At 31.9% G+C, this 21,429-nt stretch overlaps 1 protein-coding gene across 1 annotated transcript in view; it reads left to right on the top strand.

The window, feature by feature from the left end:
* KLHL1 (kelch like family member 1) overlaps positions 1-21,429 on the top strand; it is a 423,432-nt gene that overhangs the window by 266,807 nt on the left and 135,196 nt on the right. Inside the window, exon 6 of the mRNA XM_024230886.3 lies at positions 15,441-15,627. Within this exon, the coding sequence (XP_024086654.2) occupies positions 15,441-15,627 (187 nt within the window). The remainder of the gene's footprint in view (positions 1-15,440; positions 15,628-21,429) is intronic.

The raw sequence follows: 21,429 nt of genomic DNA, 5'->3' as shown, positions 1-21,429 counted from the left end.
CTTCTATTTATCTAATTACTGTAGTTTGCCAAGAAAATCATAAATCTCCTTAAGTCCTTAGCCTTTCTTATGTGCCTGTGCTGTGGTTTGGATATTTGGCCTCTCCAAACTTCATGGTAACCAAAGTGGGGTGTGTTTGGGTCATGGAAGAGGATCGCTCGTGAGTAGCATGGTGCTCTCCTGGTGGTAGTAAGTTAGTTTTCACTCTATGCTTTCCTGGGAGAGCTGGATGTTAAAAACAGCCTGGCACCTCTACGCTCTCTCTCTTTCTTCCTTTCTTGCTGTGTGATCGCCGCACACGCTGGCCCCCCTTCATCTTCCTCAATGGGTAGAAACAGCCTGAAGTCCTCAACATAAGCAGATGTTGGTGCCATGCTTCTTGTACAGTCTGCAGAACTATGAGCCAAATAAACCTCTTTTCTTTATAATTACCCAGTCTCAGGTATTCAATTCTAGCAACAGAATGGACTAAGACCACCTGATAAATTAATAGCGTTACAAGTTAGAAGTCAAAGACTTTATGGATTACAAAATCAAAATGATTTCCAAAGTTAAATTTTGCCTCTAGGATCAGGATGGATTATCTTTTCCTGAGATAGGAAGTAATTTCCCTTTATTTAATTTGGAATAGGTTTTATAAATCTATGAGAAGACAGCATTGAAGTGAAAGGGAAAGGGGGGTTAGTAATATTGGTTGAGTGATTATTATTAAGCCTTACGCTAAGCAAAGTCTCCATATTCTATTTACTCTCACATACTTTGAAGAAGATGTAATGTCTTCATTTTACAAATGAAATATGGATGCAAAAATGAAACAAAACAAAACATACCTTATCCAGTTATATCTAGGAAAAACAAGGTGGGGCTTTTCTAGAGTTACATTGTATCTGGCATGGTAAGAATACAGCAAGTTCTCATGATAAGAAACTTACTATATTACCACATTCACTGGTGAATACCACTTTAAACACTTATCTTCCAGTATGTATCTACACATTAAATTGATGAAAGTAGCTGCTTGCAATGACTTTCTACTGATATGCAAGTCCAGGAGGGCCATGTGTAAAGAACAGAAGTGTAAGTAGTTGTATTACTTCATTCTCATGCTGCTAATAAAGACATACCCAAGACTGGGTAATTTATAAAGGAAAGAGACTTAATCAACTCACAGTTCAGCACGGCTGGGGAGGCCTCTGGAAACTTACAATCTTGGTGGAAGGAGAAGCAACAATATCTTTCTTCATATGGTGGCAGGAAGGAGAAGTGCCGAGCAACAGGGGGAAAAGCCCCTTATAAAACCATCTTATTTCTTTAGAACTCACTATCAGGAGAACAGCATGAGGGTGAACGACCCCATTATTTAATTACTTCCCACTGGGTCCCTCACATGGCATGTGGGGATTAGGGTAACTACAATTCAAGATGAAATTTGGGTAGGGACACAGTCAAACCATATCAGTAGTTTAACAATTCTTGTTTTGAAAAAGTCAACCAACTGAAAACAAGGTTGTCAGATGAAGATATAGCAGGAATTTTCTCAGCACAGCCTAATATACTGCGGCTTAACTGTAAGTACTAGAAAATAATAACCATCTGCTCAATTATATTATAAATTACTTTAAGTTAGGAACCAATAAATTATCTTTGCACACTCCAAAGTATCTGGCATAGGGTTTGACAACATTCTAAATTCTATTAATGCATTTGGTATCAAGATTAATAAATATATTTTCATTTATTCCTGAAGTTTTTTCTCAGTAAAGATGTTTGAACAACTCATTTCATGCCTAAACTTTAGAAACTCTACAAAGTATATGCCCAGTGGAATTTTCTTTACTTGAGAGAATTATTTTAATCCCTTATTGACTTGCACGATGCATCTACCTTGATGTTTTCACAGGAACTTATTTCACTGATGATGATCAAAAGAGGTATGTTGGGCTTTGATCAGAGTAAATCTGAAGAAAGCTGGAAATCTGCAAATATAAAGTGATTAAAATTTTTTCTCCATCTTCTCTTAGTGAAATGAGGAAGCGAAATGCTGACTGATACCTTATAATTAGTGTGAGTCAAATTAAAAGGTTTTAGTTAAAGATAATTGAAATCGAGCTAAAACAAAACAAAAGTTTAACACTAGGTCCACATCCTTATTGAAATCAGAAAATTCATTTTTCCAATTAATCAACTGAATGTTGTCTCTTCAATTGCTGTCCTGAAGATTTGTGTCAAGGTATTTCTGGGACCATCCTATCATCCGAGTTAACATTTCTGAAATAAAATGTGGGAGAAGTAAGGGAAGAATTCTCAACATTTCTTACAGTTCCAGATGCTTTTTACAGACGTGAGGCCATTACCTATTCTGGATGGAGTGTGAAGGAGCCTTGCAGATTTATCCCTCTCAAGGAAGCTATGCTTAAGGATGACCATTAAATAGTACATTTTTCTTGTTAGCTAGTCAGTCTGAGGCTGTGTGTGCTTACTCTTCTCTCTTAATTCAGAGCAATTTCTTATAAGAAAAACTAAAATAGATGCAGGATAATATGAATAGATGCATGTTACAATAATTTTTCTATTTTACAAGCATTTTACTCATAACAAGATGGTTTGAATCCAGGTTATGATTTAAGACCCCATTTAGCTAATACAGTTCATCAATTTCAAGTAATAATTTCAAGTATTGAAACGCAGTTATTTCTACAAACTATTAATTAGTAAAACTATCTGACTACTAGTAGGTAAATGTTTTTAAGATTTTTTTTCTTAGTGATCATCTTAGTCTTCATGAGTTGCAGATAGATGAGCTCTGCAAGAAAGGATGATCCAGAAACAGTGTAAATGATAACTTGGGAGCTTGTCTGGGACAGGAAAGGTCTATAATAGAGAATAGGGACATAGGAGCATGCTAGACATATTTAGAAAGAGAGAGGAGTCCAGAAAAGGAAGGAGCAAGGGAAATACCAATATCTATTAATATTTTTTATTCTAAGATTAATTGTATTGATGCATCAAAAATATGTATCAAATGCTATGTTAATAGCTCAATACATATTTAACATGTTGAAAGTTATTACTTCATGCAACTCTAAAGTCAAAAATGTCTCCAATTAATCCAGTGATACAGATCAAGTAAGTGTTTCTTTCAAAAAACTCATACTGTCCTCAAAAAGCATGAATGTGCAACTTACATTCTTTTGATTTTGAGTCTGCATCAGGCTCCTCAGTGAGTTTGCAAAGATGACCTACAAATTCCTATAGTCTGTGTTGCCTAGTCAGAAATAATTTTGTAAAAGAACTAAAGGAAGCGTAGTAGTTTCTCATGATAAATCTGCATGTGTTTGAATACATCCTTTTCTAATTATCTTCTTGCAAAATGTGATTATAAATAACAGAATTTTATAAAAATATACTCTTTCAATTTCAAGCATAAAATTTAAGTAAACACAGTTAGTACTTAAAAAAGAGACAGCTACCTATAAAAGCATAAAAAATAAAAAGTAGTATATATGTATGTTTTTCAGTTGGTGACTACTAAGTATAAACAATACAGTAATAAATTGTGAATTGAAGAAATTACAGAACATGTAGAAGATGAGGCCTTGTCCTGTGGAGACTTGTTTATAGATAAAATAAAGATAACCTTCAAATGCTATTTAGAAACACAGGGTAAAACTAGGAGTCAGTCAGATAGTTCAAAAGAAGAAGAAAGCCACGTTAAAGACAAAGTGCGAAAATTGTTCTTGTGAAGGACAGTGTATAGAACAGCCTTGACAATGTAGAAGGTTGATCTGGAGGCACAGTGACAAATGAGCCTAAACAAGGTGCTTTAAGTTACGTTAGGAAATACTTTCAGTTGCAGTATATGGAATTAAAACAAGACATCAGGACAGTGAATGATCAATGTGTATGTTTTAGGACGCTGTGGGAGTGGTTTGAATTCTGTATATGATAGCTGGTATCAAAGATAAGAATTTAAATGATTGATCTTTCTCAAAAATTTGGAAAAGTGTTGATGAGAATTTCAACTAGGGAAGTGGCTTTTGGAATGGAAAGCAAGTAGTGAAATGGAAGGGTCATAGACAGTTTCATAGTAATCAACAGTATTTGGGAGTAGTGAAATGGAAGGGTCATAGACAATATTATAGTAATCAACAGTATTTGGTGACTGTTTGGATGTGAGGTTGACCAAAGAGATAAAGAACTTCGCTAAGTGGAATTATCAATGAGCCAGGGATCTCAGGAAGGAAAACAAATTTTGGAAATATGTATTCATATATCATATTCTCAAAAAAAGTTTGAAGTAGCTTAAATAGTTGAAACTTAAAAATGAAGTGCAGGTAATTAAGTACCCTAAATCATCAATAAAAATAGAAGACAAAGTCAATTACAGGAAGAAGAGTAGTAATGGGAAAAATAAGTTCAGATTTAAATATATGAGATTGAATTGTTAGTGGAATATTCAGGTTAATGTTTCCTAGTTAAGGGTCAAATCATCTTGCAGTGATGTCCATGAGCCCAAATTATTTCTGTAATGGATTTTTGCTATTGAATGTGACTGAAAATAAACATGCTATCAACTGGGTCTGGAATAAATCATTTAGTAATATAGATATTTGGTTGGTTGTTTAGCAAACAGGTTTCTAATAGACATAAATATTTATAATTATTATGAATGTATGCATTGAATTTGAGATGTGATATTGAACATATTTCTGCTTATGAATTATGTATTTTCAAACTTTGGTAATGAATAATTATTTAAAATAAATTAATAGATTCAAGAATGATAGTAAATAATCAATCACTTAAATAGTTCTTGAGCAAATCATGGGGCCTATAGCTGTGTTAGTGGTACCAACAATAAATAGCAGATTTTTTTTCTGATTTTCTGCAAGTTTATAATTTAGCATATTTTTAAGCCTTTAAGTGACTACATATATGGTAACTGTTCAAAACTGATATGACTGATAAAACTAAATGTTGACCATGACCTGAGTGATGAAGTAAATCCTCATGAAAGTAATAGGACCTTCAACTAGACTCTGAAGATTCGAGTCATATTTTAATAGAAGTCCTGGAGGAAAAATGCATTAAGGACAGTAAGATAGAGAGAGAGAGAAAGGGAGCATGAGTGTGCTTGGCTTAAGAATATAGCATGATCTATTCCAATGAGAAGAAAGAGATCAGAAGAGCTAACATGTAAAATGTAGAATAATGTGCTTCAGGGTATTGGGGAAAGCAACTATAGATTAAAAAGAGTTATATTATAGAATTTGGGGCATACTCATCTAAATTTGTTGAATAATGTCTTACAAACAATAACAAACTAATGTATAATCTTAAATATAGCCTAAACATGAAAGAATTGAGATGTTTTAGGGGAACAGAGAGAAGGTTGGACTTGAGTAAAATAGATTACTGGTGAGTGAAAATGATGTTATTCGAGACCTATTATAGCACCTTGGACAAAATAAGCACTGACTAAATATTTGATGAATGAATGAAGGAAGGAATGAAGGAATGAAAAGCGCTGAGCCCAAATCGGATGCGATTAAATAGTTAAGGACGAAGGCTATGTTCATACAGGGTGAAAGGTTAACTTATTTGACTTTTAGAAATTCTGAGCTTTCAAAATATGGAACAGTAAACCCATGTTAAATAAATAAAAGTTAATCGAAAATTTTAGCATCACAAAACCCATTTTACTTGTTGCTAATAAGAAATTTCATCTGGGTTAATTTTGTGAGCTCTGCTTATTTTGATTATGTCATTATTCTTCTGTACTTACACTGTCAGCTTAGCCAATTATTATTCATGTTAAGGCAATCAACTATTTCTGTATTCAGAATAAAATTAATGAACCTGCTACTTATTTCATATGCATTTTTTTCTTGTTTCCTCAAATGCTTGAGGAGGAATCATTCAGATGTATCTGATGTAAGTTTTAGCATGTCGTTAATATGTGTTTTCATTTTGAAATGACAGCCATGGAAGATAATTTTGAATGCTCCGTTGTATCTACTTTTCTTTCATTTTTAAACACAAATAATATTCTCAAATAATTTGGCCAGAATAGTAGTTATGTCAGTAGGATGGATTGGGAAATACTACAGTCTCTTAAAATTTCAAGATTCAATTCTTTGCCAAAATTATTTTTAACTGAAGCTAAAAGGGACTTTAAATGTAAGAGGAGGAACTATCTACTCCTGGGTGGTATACTCTTTCAGGCTGCAGGCTGATATTTACAATGGTAGAGTTAGTCCCACTTGTGGAAACTAAGGCTGTTGGCAATCACGTCTACTCAAATAGTCACTAATGAAGTGCTATGAGCTTTGGTGAACAAACTATCTCATACTGCCAAGTTTTCAGCATAATTGTCCATTTTTCTCTCTGTATGTCTTTGAACATAAATAAAGTCTGAAAGGTGGGGAAGGGTCAAACAAAGCTCTCTAGGTGTGAAACACTTTCTGTTTTCGCTTGTACAGTTTGATAGTCCTAGCCATCGCTCACTATTTATTGTGTTCCTGGAAAGTTCTGTGATGACTGAACTCTTTCCTTTCACCAGCACCTTAAATAGGCTCAGGGTTCATTTAGCACTGAGTATGATCATTGTTTCTCTGTGGAATGTCTTAGACTGCTTTAATGCAAATACCTGAAATTATTTTATTTGTATTAGATATATTTATAAGACATTGAAATAAAAATTTTTCTGCAGCTTATGAGATAATATTTTATTATTCATGGCTTTCATTTTGTCAGGCACAAAACTTGAAAGGCAAGATATGAAACTGTCATTTATTCTCTAAGGACTGTCACTTCTAATAGGAATCAATTTTGTTTTATAGATTCAAATTCTGTGAGTTTATTTTTTAGCACAAGATCCAGTAGGAAAACAAAATTTTGAGATATTACGAAATAAGATGAAGTACATGAAATTTTGTCACTTTATCATGAATGTGAGAATGTTTTCATAACTATGATAGCCCAAGGATATAGTTTTAGAAGAGTTAGTACTTTTTCTTTGGTCTATAATATGTTTAAACTTATTTTTCTTTAAGTATTTATTCAATATTGCCTTCCATTTTGCAGTGGACTCCATGACCAGATGAAAGGTATAGATGAGATTGCTGTGCTTGGTACACCTCCTATTTTCTTGCCTTTAAATTATGTTTTTTGTTGTTGTTGTTAATGCAGTATTACTCTTACTTAAGGAATAGCTTATGATGTAGGTCTTTTCTTATTTCTAGACACGAGCTGTATAGTAGGGTGTTGCTATAATTTATATTTCTTAAATGATATTTTAGAAGGTTGTCTGTAATGCAAGTTTTTATAATGTAAATGTTTTCTGACTTTTACTATAAAATTAGAGTGTATGTCATTTATGTAATGAAAGTAGGTCATCCAGCAAGAATAAATTCATGTATCTTGTTTTGTTTACTTATGATAGTATTGTAAAAGTTATTTACAATGTCAAGTAGCATCTATACAGGCAATATAGTGCAGAGAATCATGACAAGGATTCTAAACAAGAGGGTATTTGTCTTGACACATTAGATAATTTTTACAGAAAGAAGACAATTTTTTAAAAAGACATGAAAATTGATTTTATTTTTTGTTTGAGAGATTGCAAAAACACTGCAAAATCTAGATACTTGAATGATGCATCCTATTTTTATGAAGCAATACTTTCAGAAGATTATTTGAAATACGTTTAGCATCATAATTTATGTATTATTACAAACATTTCAATAAAATCATATAATACTCTTGGAAAGCTGCAATTTGAAGAGTGTGCACACAGGATTAAAACACTCAACAGTTCTTTAATGTTGCTAAACATATGACTATTTTGATCATGTGGTTCAATGTATGAAACCATCAACAAGTAAATTATGGTGTATTATAGTAACAAATTTAATGGTTATTTACAATGAATAATATTTTAACAAATGTGTTTATTCATATATATATATTTTTTCTAACCAAAATGAACTTGTTAATAAAGCCAATAGAACTTTAGAAGAGTATGTGAAAAGAAAATAATGCTTTCAAACAGGTAACTGAAGGGAAAATATTTATTCTAATTAAAAGTTCATGACATTTCTGGCAGCTGGAATGTTCTAACAAATTCATTGTCAAAAGTTCTAGCTATAAATGGCTAAATTATTCCAATTTTTCATATTGGTAAATTCTGAAAATTGTGTGAGGTTATCCTATATATTTCCTGGTCATGTTTGATTCTGAAGCTACTGGGTTACCCTATAATGCATCAGTTATTATTTAATCACAAAGAAAACTGACAAGGTTATAAGGAGATAGGGCATACCTGCAAAGTGACCACCTAGCTGACTGAGTTGTTAACGAAAGAACATATTGCCTGTAGAAAAGTCTTACGCTCTGTACCTTTTATCCTAAAATTTGTATATACATAAACCAGAGCACTGGAAATGTTTAATTCATTTGGATAGCATAGAACAGGATTTTAAAAACTTGTTATTTAGTTTGTTGTCTTATATGATAGAAGTATATTATTATCTCCAGGTTACCTAATTAGGTTATAAAGCAATTTATTAATGATTTTATTTTTCTTGCAAAGAGACATTTTCCTGTATGTATTATAGTAAACTATTATATTATAGTTTACTACATTTAACAAGGCAAACCTCAAATATTAACTTTTTAAGATCTATTTTTTTTTCAAAATTCTACATCTCTGAGCCCATAGGATCTTGAAGCAGTAATATTAGAAATGAGAATTTAAAACAGAAACAGAGTATTCCATTGTAACTCTACTTAATTATGTTTTACCTTGATACTCCACGTGATTTCAAGATATTTTGTTCATTACCTTCGTAGAAATACTCATGTTAGTATTAAATTTTATCATCATTTTCCAAAAAGCAAGTGCCAGTATAAGTTATAGAAATACAGTATCTCATTTTTTGTGTGTTTATAAAATGTACTTGAAATTTTGCCAGGTATATAGAAACAGTATACATGAAATAAAATAATAGATACTTGCAATTTCAACTATATAATATGGTTTCATATTTAAGTTGAAATTGCTCACAGAGTAAACAATACCAAAAACTAGCTAACTTTTATGTCTGCTAAATTTTTTGCATAATATAAATAGTTGAAACATATTTTTGTAACACTAAAATGTACAGCAGAATGACAAAGTGGGCAAGTTTTCATTCTATTTGATTTTCTTCTCTGAGGAGTACATTCATTGAATTTGCAATTTATTTGTAACTATTATTGGTGAAATGTGTTCAGTGTTGAATCCCTATAAGACAACAAAATATGTTTTATAATAAGCAAGGAGACTTTATTATACCTATTCCACTATGAAAGAATACTGCCTATACAAAGCTTTGGTGTATCCTCTATAGAGAAAAGTCACAAGAAGATATTTATGATTCCAGTGCTTGGCCTGGGTTATTTTAAAGCAGCCTTTGCACTGTGGTAAAATGGTGGGGCTTATGTACAGTTTATATCATAATAGCTTAGGATTAGTGTGCACAGCAAGGTTAGGCTCTTGAAGCAAGTGTTGAAGGGCAAGTTCTAGTCTCGCTAGCTATTTTTGTGGGTTCACAGATGTCTCATCCTGTGGGAGCAAATATTTCCTGGATCAAATACTTATTTATTTTTTAGTTTTCACCATAAATTGACATAGGAACAAAGAAGCATGTCCTGTACCAGTTCCAAGATGTGTGCTAAGAAAACAGAAATTTCTTTTGTAGATATGAAGTGAAGAGATTTAGATTTCTGGTTCTTATATACTGTGATGTTTGTTGTCTTAAAAAAAAAAAAAAAAACCCAGAAGGAAAACCTTATTGTTTCAATCAAATTACTCAGAAAATGAACATTTTATAACAAACTGGCAATAGGAACCTGGGCAGTACTCATAATAAAATTATGATCAAATTGTAGGATAATTTGATCTGTTATGGGCTGATATTTGTGTCCTACCCAAAATCACATGTTGTTGTCCTAACCCCCAAAGTAATGCTATTAGGAGGTAGGGCCTTTAAAGGTAATTAGGTTTAGATGAAGTCATTAGTGTTGTCAGAGGAGATGAAATGCAAACACAGGCTATGGTGTTTATAAGCAAGAAACTGTTACAAGTAATAATTTTAAAATATACAACAATAGGTTACAGTGGTTATAAATAATTTAATTTGTCAAAATGAGTAGGAGTAGGCCAAAGTTACATTTCACACAATATTTTATTCATAAAAAGGAAAATAGTATTTGAATACAGAATACCTTGGTCATTTTATTAAATGCAAGACACATTTTATTTTTATTTTATTTTATTCTTATTTATTTTTATTTGCCATGTCATATACTGAAATAAATAATTCATAATATATTTTTATGTGTATATCTATGGACATTGAACATTGTATTTTTCTTTGAAATTTATTACTTTAAAATATTATAAAGCTAGGCACATAGAGTTGATATTTCAATACTTTATTTTTATAGAATTTATTTTTTCTTTTGTAATTATCCATTATTTATAAAATTTGATATAATCCTTATATATCTTTGCTTGTATTTGTTTGTAATATTTTCTTAGAAATTGAAAAGTTATTCACAGATTATCATTAATTAATCAATAACATTAGTCCATTGCCTTAAAGTTGTCCAAGTAAATGTAAATGATGAGTTAATGGGTGCAGCACACCAACATGGCACATGTGTACATATGTAACAAGGCTGTACGTTGGGCACATGTACCCTAGAACTTAAAGTATAAAAAAAAAAGTCTAAGCTAACACAGTAAGCCTTTTTTGATTTGTAGCTGTACAAGAATTCACAAGATTAAACCTCAGTAGAAGACACCACTTATTGAAATTTCGTTTAATCAATCTTGTACTTTGGCCATCCTAAATCATTTTTAAAATTACTTATAACTTACTGTACCACTAACATATAATTTTTAAGTGTAAAATATGAGAAATTAAGCCCAAGTCCTATTTATATAAAAATACTATGCTAAAATTATTTTTACATGGTACTAAAGTCAAGAAGGCATAGGGTTACTTGTAAGCTAAAATTAATCCACCCTAATTAGTTAAAAGAATCATCAAAATACTAGGGATAGCATAGAAACTCGTTTTAATATAAATTATTCTCTGCATTCATATGCCAAAATTTAAAGATATTTGAATCTATGTCATGAGTCTACTTTTCTAAAACCTAAGCTGTTTCCAAACTCTTGGATTCACTTTTTTATTCTGTTACAATTTTTCAAGAAGAAACATGAAAAAGGAGTACATTTCTAATTTTTTTTTTATTTTTTTGTCTTTTGCTTATTTGTACAAATTTATGAAGTACATGAGAAATTTTGTTACATGCATACAGTGTGTTGTCATCAAGGCAGGGTATTTGGAGTGTCTGTCACCTGAGAACAATACATTTTTGTTAGGTATAGTCACCCTACTCTGCTATCATACATTGAATTTAATCTTTCTATCTTACTGAGAGCTTTACCCTTTAACTCAGTCTGCTTCCTTGTCCTCCATATCTCTCACTCACCCTTTACAGTCTCTGTTACCTGTCTTTCAACTCTCTACCTAATGAATTTTCTTAGCTCCCACATGAAAGTGAGAACATGTGATATTTGTCTTTTAGTGCCTGGCTTATTTCATTTAAAATAATGACCTCCAGTTCCATACATGTTGCTATAAATGGCATGATTTTATTCTTTCTTATGGCGAAGTAGCATTCTATTGTGTATATATACCACATTTTCTTCATTCATTAACCTATTGATGGACACATAGGTTGATTCCATATCTTTGCTATTATAAATAGTGCTGTAATAAACATGTGAATGCAAGTATCCTTTGATATACTGATTTCTTTTCCTTTGGGTAGATATCCAGTAGTAGAATTGCTGGATCAAATGGTAATTCTACTTTTAGTTTTTTGAGAAATCTCCACATTGTTTTCCATAGTGGCTTTACTAGTTTACCTTCCAACAAATACAATGTAAGTTCCGTTTCCTCCTCATTCACACAATCATGTTATTTTTTGTCTTTTTAAATAGTCATTCTGACTGGGATAAGATAGTATTTCATTATGGTTTTGATTTATATTTCTCTGATGATTAATGATGTTGAGCATTTTAGCATATACCTGTTGGGTCATTTGTATGTTTTCTTTTGAGAAATATCTAGTCATGTCCTTCACCCACTTTTTAATGGGATTAGTTTTTTCTTGTTGAGTTGTTTTATGTTTTCTGTACATTCTGCGTATTTGTCCTCTGTTGGATAAATAATTTGCTAATATTTCTCCCATTAAGCAGATTTTCTTTTCACTTTGTTGATTTTTTTCCTTTGTTGTGCAGAAGCTTTTTAATGTGATATAGTCCCATTTGTCTTTTTATTGTTGTTGCCTGTGCTTTTGATGTCTTAGTCATAAATCCTTTGCTTAGACCACTCTTTATGAGAACTTTCTCTAGGTTTTCTTCTAGTGTTTTTATATTAATAGTTTTGCAACTTACATTTGTGTATTTAATTCATTTTTAGTTGATTTTTGTATATGGTGACAGGAGTCTAGTTTCATTCTTCTGCATGTGGCTATCCAATTTTCCCAGCACCATTTATTGAAGAGGGTGTCCTTTCCCAAGTGTAAGTTCTTGCTGACTTTCTTAAAGATCAGTTAGCAGTAAATATGTGGCTTTATTTCTGGCCTCTCTATTCTGTTCCACTGGCCTATATATCTATCTTTAGAGAAATACCGTGCTGCTTGGGTTAAGTTAGGTAATATGATACCTCTAGTTTTGTTCTTTTTGATCAGGATTGCTTTGACATTTGGGCTCTTTTTTGGTTTGATATTTTATATATATTTAGAATTGTTTATTCAATTCTGTGAAAAAATGACTTTGGTAATTTGAAAGAGATTGTGTTTAGCCTATAGAATGATTTGAGCAATGCGGTCATTTTAATGATATTAATTCTTCTGATCTGTGAGCATGGGATTTTTTTTTATTTGTTTGTGTTATCTTCAATTTCTTTCATCAGTGTTTTGTAATTTTCCCTGTAGAGATCTTTCACTTCCTTAGTTACATTTATTCCTAGTTTTCTTTTTAGTCATTGTAAATAAAATGGACTACTTGATTTTTTTTTTCTCAACTAGATTGTTATTGGCATATAGAAACAAGAAACACTACTGACTTTTGTATATTGATTTCATGTCCTGCAACTTTATTTATCAAACCTACCAGTCTTTTTGTTGAGTCTTTTGGTTTTTCTAGATATAAGACTATATAATCAGTAAAGAGGAGAAACTTGACTTCCTCTTTACCAATTTGGATGCCTTTTATTTCTTTCTCTTCCCTGATTGTTCTAAGACTTCCAATACTATGTTGAATATGAGAGGTGATATTGAAGGGGAAAAGTTTAAAGATTTTTATTTTTTATTTGTAATGTTTTAACTATTTATCTAGTTAAGCTATTCCTAATGTGTGTTCCAAATGAAAGAATAGTATCTTTATGACCAACTAATCCCAAATTTTCCCAAAAGAGGTGAAAAGGAGAGGAGAAAAATGAGAATTCATGAGAGCCAGCTTTACATACACATAAATTTAGTACTGTAGAGGTTAATTATTTTCCTTCTGTGGCAATGAAAAGAGTCAGATACAAGAAACTATATATTTGACACACAGATGATCAAGAGTCATTGTAGATAGACAGAAACATAGTTATAAAGTTTATGAACACCACTGGGCCCTGGTTAGAAATAGTCCCTTTGGTGAATAAAAACAAAAAATTTTACTAAAAATAGTAGTCCTTTCAAAACTTTCCATTGGAGATCTTTTATACATATATATTATATATATATATATATACACACACACATATATGTATATATGTATATATATATGTGTGTATATATATATGTTAATGTTCAAAATAAAAGTGGGTAGAAAGGCAGCTAAGGTATTAGTATACAACAAAAGGAAACTGAGCCAAGAATGTAATTAATCATCTTCACTTATGTAATTCCAAAGCATCTAGTAACTAATATTACACTTCTTATTCAGATTAAAACTGCTCTGGGCCAGGCACAGTGGCTCACACCTGTAATCCCAGCAATCTGGGAGGCAGAGACGGGTGGATCACCTGAGGCCAGGAGTTCGAGACTAGCCTGGCTGACATGGTGAAACTCTGCCTCTACTAAAAATACAAAAATAAGCTGGGCATGGTGGTGCACATCTGTAATCCCAACTACTCAGGAGACTGAGGCAGGAGAATTGCTTGAACCTGGGAGGCAGAGGTTGCAGTGAGCCGAGATCACACCACTGCACTCCAGCCTGGGTGACAGTGAGACTCTGTCTCAAAAAAAAATTATGCTGTGTATCTTATATGTTGCTATACGCTTTATGGCACCTCTTATAGTTTTATATATTAGATAGGCTTAAATATTTTAATTAAAGTCATAATTATAGTGTTAAATTTAATTAGTCACATGCTGCCATTTTTATTCATTCAATGAACATTTCTGTACAGATGTGGTACAATTTTTTTTATCAATGTACAAGAAAAGATCAGTGAGTAAATGCTACATTTTCTACTTATTTATTTTCTAAATCTATGGGACACATTTTCTTGTCACTCAAAGTGAAACAGGATCCATTAAAAAAGAAAAGGAGAGACTAAAAGAATCAAGGAGAAAAATAATCTAAAGAGCGAAAGAGAAAGAGGAAAATAAGATACTTTGGATGTGTGCAAATAAATGTACACAAAATAATTTGCAGAGACAATAACCTATTATAGCAAAAAATAGACACAATATACTTTAAAACTACTGGTCTCACTCTATTGGTCTATTGGGTGCTGAATTTTGGTATAAAATTTTCACTATTGGAAACTATTACTTTGCCTAATACACAACTTTTAAATTCCTTATATAATTAAAGAGATGTTACGAGGAAATTTTTTTCATCTTTATTGAGTTATTTTAAATTTAAAAGAGATTTAAACTATACTTGAAACATTTTAAATTAAATATATGAACACTTACGATAAGCTTGTAATGGCTTAATTTGTTGAAGTCTATTTTCAACAAATTAAATGTCTTTCACCTGACATGTTTATGGCCAACACAAGTAACTATACTTGATTTTCAGACAGCTTTCATAAAAAGAAAATGAGTAGAAAAGCTGATCACTCTAAGTGTTTTTTTTTTACTCTGTGTGGTACAATGATAAATAATACTGAATCAAAAATAATATCCATTCTGTCTCTGTTGAAAGTCATTCATTTTACACATTTTTATTTGTTACTGTAATGAATTCTTACTACACCCTGCATCCTGCTCAATATAAGGATAATATCACAGACATTAAACTTCCAATTTTAAGGAATGACATAATGTTCATCCCTTTGAAAAAATTATTAACAGCTATTGTGTATTATTCACAGATATTGGCTGACCTAGAAAATCATGCATTATTTAAGAATGATCTGGAATGTCAAAAGCTGATTCTAGAAGCAATGAAATACCATCTATTGCCAGAAAGAAGAACTTTAATGCAAAGTCCAAGAACTAAACCCAGAAAATCTACAGTTGGAACTTTGTATGCTGTAGGAGGAATGGATAACAACAAAGGTATATAATTTTGGATTTATATAACTATACATCCTGTGTTATACCGTGATGCAGCCTTAATATTGTGATGGTTATACCACAAAAAATTACATAAACTCAGCTTTAATTATTGTAATTTAAGATTAAGGGAGAAATTAAATATCTCTTTAATTGTAGTTACTTTCTGCTTCTTATTCATTTTTAAGTTCCTTATTGATTTCTTGTGCATTATGTACAAGAGTTCATATAAAATAAAAAAGAGATTTGAATCACTTAACACAAGCCAAACAATTTGTTGGATATATTGAGAATGCTATTTCAATGCTAAGAAATGTGAAATGCAAGGCAAATTCTTGCTGGGATCTCAATTATGAAGAGAATCTCTGTCTTTGAGAAGTTGAGAGTCTCATATAGAAGCCAGATAAATAAATAGACAATTATAAAGAAGTATAAGAATGGTGAAAGTTATAATTTATAAGTTTAATTGTGTTTACTGATTTAGTCCTTCAAAAGAAAATGAATCATTTGTTTAGAAGACATTTATGCAGCCAAAAAACACATGAAAAAATGCTCACCATCACTGGCCATCAGAGAAATGCAAATCAAAACCACAATGAGATACCATCTCACACCAGTTAGAATGGCAATCATTAAAAAGTCAGGAAACAACAGGTGCTGGAGAGGATGTGGAGAAATAGGAACAGTTTTACACTGTTGGTGGGACTGTAAACTAGTTCAACCCTTGTGGAAGTCAGTGTGGCGATTCCTCAGGGATCTAGAACTAGAAATTCCATTCGACCCAGCCATCCCATTACTGGGTATATACCCAAAGGACTATAAATCATGCTGCTATAAAGACACATGCACACGTATGTTTATTGCCGCATTATTCACAATAGCAAAGACTTGGAACCAACCCAAATGTCCAACAATGATAGACTGGATTAAGAAAATGTGGCACATATACACCATGGAATACTATGCAGCCATAAAAAATGATGAGTTCACGTCCTTTGTAGGGACATGGATGAAACTGGAAATCATCATTCTCAGTAAACTATCACAAGAACAAAAAACCAAACACCGCATATTCTCACTCATAGGTGGGAATTGAACAATGAGAACACATGGACACAGGAAGGGGAACATCACACTTCGGGGACTGTTGTGGGGTGGGGGGAGGGGTGAGGGATAGCATTGGGAGATATACCTAATGCTAGATGACGAGTTGGTGGGTGCAGTGCACCAGCATGGCACATGTATACATATGTAACTTACCTGCACATTGCGCACATGTACCATAAAACCTAAAGTATAATAATGATAATAATAATAATAATAAAAGAAAAAAAAAAGTAAAAAAAAAATAAAAAAATAAAAAAAATAAAAAAAAATAAAAACTAAACATATGCATTTAAAGATTTTATTCTTATGTTTTTAGAGTTATTGGAAAAATCTCCAAAAATTTGTCCTCTTCAGATTTTCTTATGTCTGTCTTAATTTTCATGAATAAGTACACAAGAAAATAATATGCAAAAAGTGTAATTTTCATCTGTTTGTTTCTAATAAATGATAAAATTAGCCATAAGATATTTCAAGTATTTATAAGAACAAACTGGAATTGGCAACAATAGAATATGACCAAATATTCAACATCTTTTTAAAAATTGTTATTAAGATAAATCAGAACAAAAAAAAACTTATTTCAATCACTGTGAACCGAGATTTAAAAATTGTAGCTGAAGGGAAGAAACTTAGGTAATCAATAGAGAATGACACATTCTCATTTGTTGTTTGTCAAAAAGATATCCTATGGCTGTTAGATGGTTTTCATAGTTTATTTTTGGAAAAGAGCAATTCCTGTAAATATGAAAATGCAGAAGCCTAAAGAAATGAGATTTATTTTATAAGTACATAGCAAATCAAGAGAATAAAAAGGCAAAATGTTTGTCATCACATGGATGAATATAGGCACTCATAAAAGAGAATATTGGTCCTGGGAGAAGGTACTAAAGCTTAGAATACACTATTATTGAAGTAGGAAAGCCTTAGAAACTTCTTTAAAACACAATAAAATACCTTCCATCTGGGGTAGTCTCTTTCTCAAAAGACAGAATCTGGATGGTGATTTTGATGTTTACTTAAAAAAATGTGAGAGATATATATATATATATAGAGAGAGAGAGAGAGAGATGTACGTGTATATATATAGTATAACTATATATCTATACAGATTATTTATGTAGAAATATACCTATTTATTATTGTATTCAACTTCCTCTCTCAGACATTATATAGCTAGGTACCTAAGTATAGGTATATTTAGATTTGCTAACATCCTTGAAGTTGTTACTTTTGTTGCTTGTAGTCATTACTTACATTGTATGTGTGAAATTATGTTATTAAATTTTTGAAAGACATTTCAAATTGCTTACTAATTATTATTCACACGGAAATGTCACAGTTTACTTCAGCTTAACCCTATTATTAAACACTTTGCTGGGATTCAATTATTTTTTATATAAATAATGCCACAATTAGCACCCACATACATAAAAGTTTATCCTAATCTCTATTTCCTTAAATATACACCTAGATGAAAAATTAGTGGGTGGGAAAGAAAAGCCGTTGTGATATATAAGGTTATTTATTTTTCAAAAATATATAAGAATTTATAATATTACCAAGTTATACAGAGTGCCAGTTTTACTCTCTTGTCAAAAAAATTTTGTCTTAAAAAACCTTTTTATATGAGTAAGTTTAACATAACAAAATACAGAGTCGTATAATCAATCCCCAAATGTTCATCATTACATTTATATTTCCCTTCTTAGTAGTGAAATTGAAATTTTTGTATTTTAATTTTTTATGCATTTAATCACATATATAATAATGAATACTGATATATTAATACCTCTCTTCTAATTATTGCATTTTTTTTCAGTTTCTTGAGCATTGTTTGGTCAGTAGTAGCAGCCTATGGTACAATCCTGTCATTTTCTTTATTTTAAAGGAAATAATGTTAATACTTCAGAAGTCTGCTGTAAATATCTAGTAGGTAGCATAACACACCTGGCAATGTTTGAAAGAATGATGGATATTGTATAAGAAAATATATAGATGCTTTGGATAACATTAAGTTTTCTAAGACATAATTTACTTTATTTTATGCAGACACTTAGAGAAAATTGCCTTCTTCCAAACAAGAATTGGATGATTTGAGACTAAGAGTTAGCGTTTGTGAGGACTGCCTTACTCTTGTTTGGCTTTCAACAGCTTTGCATAGTTCTGAGACAAATCTATGCCTTACAACTATTTATAAGCTAAGTTTAGCATCTTAGCTTCCATTTTCTGCCTGGATTTCTGCCTCTTGCTGTGTACATCTTCGAAATCAGCAAATGCCCAGCGAAGACAAGCGTGTTGCCCTGCCATTCTCTTTTCTGAGGGACAGGAGTCTAAGGTCCTGACTGCCTTGATTGCCCTGAGCTGCAATTTGTGTCTTTTCGGCCCCATCAGACTGCCCAGAGGCCTCAGCCCACATGTATTGCAAGGTCTCTAAGCCTAGAGCTGCTTGTGAATCAATCATTTCTAAAGGCAAAAATGGCAAAAAATGTCAGGCTCATTTCCATTCACGTCCCCTCTTTCTGGGACTTCAGGCTTTTAAGTGTTAGCTGTATTTTTTAGTCTCTAATGTCTTAAAACAGCTAAATTTTGTACTATGAACTAAAGCTTTATAGTTACTCATGTGGGAAAAGTTTGTCTGACACAAACTACTCCATCATGTTTAAAAGAAGCCCCTGTGTATTTGTAATTTTGAGGTTGTCTATTTCTGAAACTTCCTGAATTTTTTCAGATTTATATATTTATTTATGAATTTTAATGTTCCTACTTCACTTTTTTTTCATTCTGTCCATTACTTCTTAACAATTACACATTTTATTTTATATCTTGTGGCTAATAATTTCAACATCTAAAAGGTTAGGGTCTAAATCTGTTGTTTGTTGTTTCTGACAACTCTCAATCATGTTAAGTTTGATTCCTTCTGTGTTAGGTAATACTGTTGTAAAGTCATAATTAATTTTCTTTACTCTCTAGGACTTCTTAGGGGCCTAAATTTTGCAGATGCCTTCCTCTGATAAGCCTGAATCTGCTTCAACCCAGAACCAAAGGCACCACTAACTTAGGGCCATGTCAGCCCCCTTTAACCATCCAGGCTTAATGCAGCATCTCTGGTTCCTTGTTCTCCCACCTTGTGTTTGGCCCAAGGCAGATGCTCCAGATCTTATTGTTGGAAACCTCTGTCCACAAGAGATGCTGGCTTTTGTATTCCTTTAGCTCTCTCTCTCTGGTTTCACCTCGCTGTTCCTTCAGCTATTTGGCTATGCCCTTGAAAATTTCTCTTATTTTCATGTAAGACGAGCAATGCAAATAATTTTTTTGTAATTTCCCCAGGTGGGGTGGTATTAGAATTAGAGGGCATTTCAGCCTGAGTCTTCTATTCTCCAACAGTCAGAAGCATCCTATTTCCGTTTTATTCTAAAGTTTTCTCCGTAGATTATTTCATTTGATTTATGTCCTATAATTTTTGAAATGTAGGTATTTTGCCTATTACTAAACCATTAACACTCTGAAATTTTTCAAACATTTTGGATATTTATAAGGTAGACTCATTGACATTTTCATAGTTAATTAATTTTGGAGTATTCACAAATTTAATAGTACTATTTTCAGTTATAACTTCTACATCTCTAAAATGCAAATAATAATCCCACCTCAAATTTAAAATTATATCATGTATTAAATTAGAACATTTCTAATTACAATGTAAATGACTATTCATTAACACTTTGATCAAATCCCACACTTCTAATAGTGAGTGTAATTCAAAATCTGGAACCTAAACAGGAATTGATACATGCCTTAGAACTGAGGGATTATTAGCAAATATTCAAAACTACAAGTACAAATTACTGAATACTCATTTGTTCTCCTGTTATACATTCTCTTTTTCAAATGATAGACAGCTTGGCAACAGAAACTTTCTAATTTTAGAAACACTTACTATTAATTGTGATAACATTTGCTATCAATTGTAGACTTTCAGTAATCATCTACTAAATTTAAATTGCAACTAATTTAACTGATCTAAATGGATACCCAAAATGGGCAAGTCTCACATGTATTTATGAATTATAAATTCACTTTGAAGTGTAATATACTATTTGTCAATATAAACCTTGTGTTAATATGAAACTCACCTTTGTAATATTTTGAAGATGAGAAAAGCAAAATGTAATTAGAAGATTGTTGTCACCTACACAACTCTTCCCGTAGGACCCTTCAAGCAGAAAACAATTTTATGGATCTAGGATACTTTTCCTCATTAACTGATTATTTTTAAGTAATAGATATTACATCAATGAAATAAATACATACATATATATATTTAACTAATTGTAATTTCATTTTTTCTCCCCCTAATTTATGTACTTATTTATTTACTTTTATTTCAATAGGTTTGTGGGAAAAAGGTGTGTTTGGTTTACATAGATAAGTTCTTTAGTGATGATTTCTGAGATTTTGGTGCACCCATCACCTGAGCAGTGTACACTGTACCCAATGCGTAGTCTTTTGTCCCTCAACCCCCACCCTCTCATCCCACCCCTCAAGTCCCCAAAGTCCATTGTACTGTTCTTATGACTTTGTGTCCTCATAGCTTAGCTCCCACTTATAAATGAGAACATATGATGTTAAGTTTTCCATTGCTGGGTTACTTCACTGGGAGTAATGGTCTTTAACTCCATCCAGGTTGCTGCAAATGCC

The sequence above is a fragment of the Pongo abelii genome, chromosome 14 (genome assembly GCF_028885655.2).
Source record: "Pongo abelii isolate AG06213 chromosome 14, NHGRI_mPonAbe1-v2.0_pri, whole genome shotgun sequence".
Classification (NCBI taxonomy): Eukaryota; Metazoa; Chordata; class Mammalia; order Primates; family Hominidae; genus Pongo; species Pongo abelii.
This window is presented reverse-complemented; position numbering and strand designations above follow the sequence as displayed.